Here is a 3,016-nt window from a genome sequence, read left to right as displayed (position 1 = left end):
GCACATCTCGCTTTTCAGACCGATGAGCTTTGTAAAAATCGACGCGTTTCAGAAAGGCGGGGCATAGAGGAGAAACAATAACGTACAGTATGTGGAAAATAATGTGTTTTTTTTTTACCTGAAACCGCATAAACACATTTCATTACACCAAATAATGTTCTTTTTAGCAACATCATATGACCCCTTTAATATCCTTTAATAAATAATAATTTTGACCCATACATTGTGTTGTTGGCTATTGCTACAACTATACCCGTGCTACCTAAGACTGGTTTTGTGGTCCAGGGTCACAAATGATCTCAGATATTGTTTGTGGGTCCTTTTTTGGTAATTTGCCCTTTTGAGTCCCTTGACATTTGAACACCCAATGCATGGTGCATTCAAATAATTTCAGAAAGATTGCATTTACAAGTTGAACACCGTTGAATTGGGGAAACTCAGAATTTTGGAAGCCCAGAGCTTCCAAGTTGGGGATGGTAAATTTGTTCAAATACCTGAAACCGCATAAACACATTTCATTACACCAAATAATGTTCTTTTTAGCAACATCATATGACCCCTTTAATATCCTAATGACTTTTGGCATAAAAAATAAATAAATAATAATTTTGACCCATACATTGTGTTGTTGGCTGTTGCTACAACTATACCCGTGCTACCTAAGACTGGTTTTGTGGTCCAGGGTCACAAATGATCTCAGATATTGTTTGTGGGTCCTTTTTTGGTAATTTGCCCTTTTGAGTCCCTTGACATTTGAACACCCAATGCATGGTGCATTCAAATAATTTCAGAAAGATTGCATTTACAAGTTGAACACCGTTGAATTGGGGAAACTCAGAATTTTGGAAGCCCAGAGCTTCCAAGTTGGGGATGGTAAATTTGTTCAAATTAATGAAATGATTAAGATTTTTTTCCCATTCACAATAAACCTTTCCAAGCTGCATGTATACGATATAATATGCAACTATTTAATTTACAGCACCTTTATAAATGTAATAAAAACATTTCAAAATAGAAATACAGATGCATATTCTTTATTCATCTTTAGCTTTTCCGTTCATTTAAAGTCTTATTATACCACCCTTACAATATCGATCAGTGCATGTGGTTTGTGGTTTTGCATACATGTGTGAGGGTACGGATTAAGACAGAAACACAATTATTAAGAAAAAATGGTCAGCGAGATCAGGCACCTGAACAGCATTCAGTTTGGAAGTTTTTCTTCCACAGTCAGCAGTGATGCTGTCATACTTGTAGCAGAGATGTTGAAAGTATTTGTTGAAGGTAAGGCAAACTTTACATATGCAGTCATTTTGTACTTTGTTACAGTACAGTGTAATATAATTTCCTTCAGTAATATGACAATTGTCTGTATGCTACAGAGGCGGCACGCAGAGCTGTAAAACAGGCCGACAGTGAGGACTGTGACACTGTTGATATTGAACACTTTGAAAAGATTCTGCCACAACTGGTGAGTTTTATGTTTATGCATGTGCTTGATGTATCTTGTGTTTTTTATTAAAAAAAAATATATTTTTGTTGTGAGTTTTATTATTTTGATTACAAATAATGTATGGTCATGTTATTTAGCCCTCTGCTAAGAATTAATCTACTCAAATTGAATTTTTATATATTTATAAACATTTATATATTTATATTTCTAGAAACATTTACATATTATTAAATTTAAAAAAAAAATTTCCAAAGAAAAAGGATTTTGAAATGTATGCTACACAATTCTGTGCTCTTTTGTCAGTTGTTCCTGTGCTTTTAATAAATCGTAAAATATTAGTTATTTTTCCGTCTCATTTTGTGTATTTTCTGTTCCATAGTGAAACTAGTTTCTCACAGTGTATTAATATGAAATTTCCTTTGCAGCTTCTTGACTTTTAATTTTGCTGAGGAGCCAGCAGATGGCAACATAACCTAGTTCTGCTGAACATGAACATCCTGGACTTCACTTTGAATATTCGCACATGCTTCAATCTTTAGACTTTGTATTAAAATGTATTAGATGTATGACTGATTTAATTAAAAAACTTATTTTATCAACAGTTATTTTACATGTCATTCAATTCGCATCAGGTTCTCTTAAACTTAGCGTTTTAACAACGCGCCGCCAGCAGTTTTCTGTGACGATGGGCCGATTGGAATGCCTGCTGGGTAACAGTGCTGTTATTGCCTCCTGGTAAAGAGGTCTCGAGTCTCACCCCGTGGCTCTGTAGGCCACCTGTGCTCTTCTCAGCGGCAGGTGCTTCCAGCATGCTTTGCCCCGCTCCCCCATCAAAGCCTCTTGAAGCAGTTGGAATTGATTAAAGTAATAAGGGAGGCAGCAAAGACCCTTAGATGATGACAAGTGGCAGGAAAAAGAAGCACCCCCCTCCGGTCACTTTGAAGTTTCCCCCCTTCCCCTCGCTGTCCTGCAATGTGGTATAGTTGAAGGTGTCACGGAGGTGAGAGGGCACAGGGCGGAATGTGTGTGTGAGTCTCCCGTGTGTGTGCGCGGAGAGAGTGTCAGCTTGTTAAAATTATTGCGACCACACGCATAGTAGTTCAGTTTTAGTGGAAGCATAACAAAACAAATTGGAACCAAAGAACATGACACAGGAAGAGAGGGGTGTAATTTTGAGTGTAAATAAACAAGACGTTGAGTCGCTCAAGGGGGCTCCCGGTCTTTCATCAAGGCAGAGAGAAAGCTTTTTGCTCTGATAATTGCGCTCTTGGAGTTAGTCGAACCTGCCGCCAGTGAGTTTCCAGTTGTGATGTTAAGGGCTTTGCTTGAATGGGTTTGTTATTAGATAAGCAAAGCAAAAGGAAAGATCAACATGTTGTATTTTGTTAGATCATGTAGTTAAGGGCAATAGCAAGACATACTGCTTGTATGTTGGAAACAAAAGCTTATTTGCTTAATTTTTTTTCAGGTCTGGAAAGTTAATTTAACCCTAGGAATTTCTGTTGTGTGTGTGATGTTCAGCTTTAAATAGTTCATAGGACATTGCAGAAACCCTTTGCTTAA

At 37.2% G+C, this 3,016-nt stretch overlaps 1 protein-coding gene across 1 annotated transcript; it reads left to right on the top strand.

The window, feature by feature from the left end:
* The first annotated feature begins 1,157 nt into the window (after nucleotides 1-1,157).
* LOC107571303 (centromere protein X-like) lies at nucleotides 1,158-1,971 on the top strand. The gene is made up of 3 exons (XM_016257619.1): nucleotides 1,158-1,284; nucleotides 1,383-1,471; nucleotides 1,879-1,971. The coding sequence occupies exons 1-3, from the start codon at nucleotides 1,173-1,175 to the stop codon at nucleotides 1,891-1,893; spliced, it is 216 nt and encodes a 71-aa protein (XP_016113105.1). The 5' UTR covers nucleotides 1,158-1,172; the 3' UTR covers nucleotides 1,894-1,971.
* The last annotated feature ends 1,045 nt before the right edge of the window (nucleotides 1,972-3,016 follow it).

Source organism: Sinocyclocheilus grahami, unplaced genomic scaffold (genome assembly GCF_001515645.1).
Source record: "Sinocyclocheilus grahami isolate Dianchi unplaced genomic scaffold, SAMN03320097.WGS_v1.1 scaffold1578.1, whole genome shotgun sequence".
In the NCBI taxonomy this organism is placed as follows: Eukaryota; Metazoa; Chordata; class Actinopteri; order Cypriniformes; family Cyprinidae; genus Sinocyclocheilus; species Sinocyclocheilus grahami.
This window is presented reverse-complemented; position numbering and strand designations above follow the sequence as displayed.

Excerpts from the sequence above, each read along its gene's own strand:
- LOC107571303 (XM_016257619.1), top strand. The coding sequence starts at position 1,173 with ATGGTCAGCGAGATCAGGCACCTGAACAGCATTCAGTTTGGAAGTTTT. Across the intron at positions 1,285-1,382 it reads GTTGAAAGTATTTGTTGAAG|AGGCGGCACGCAGAGCTGTA; the intron begins GTAAGGCAAACT and ends TGTATGCTACAG.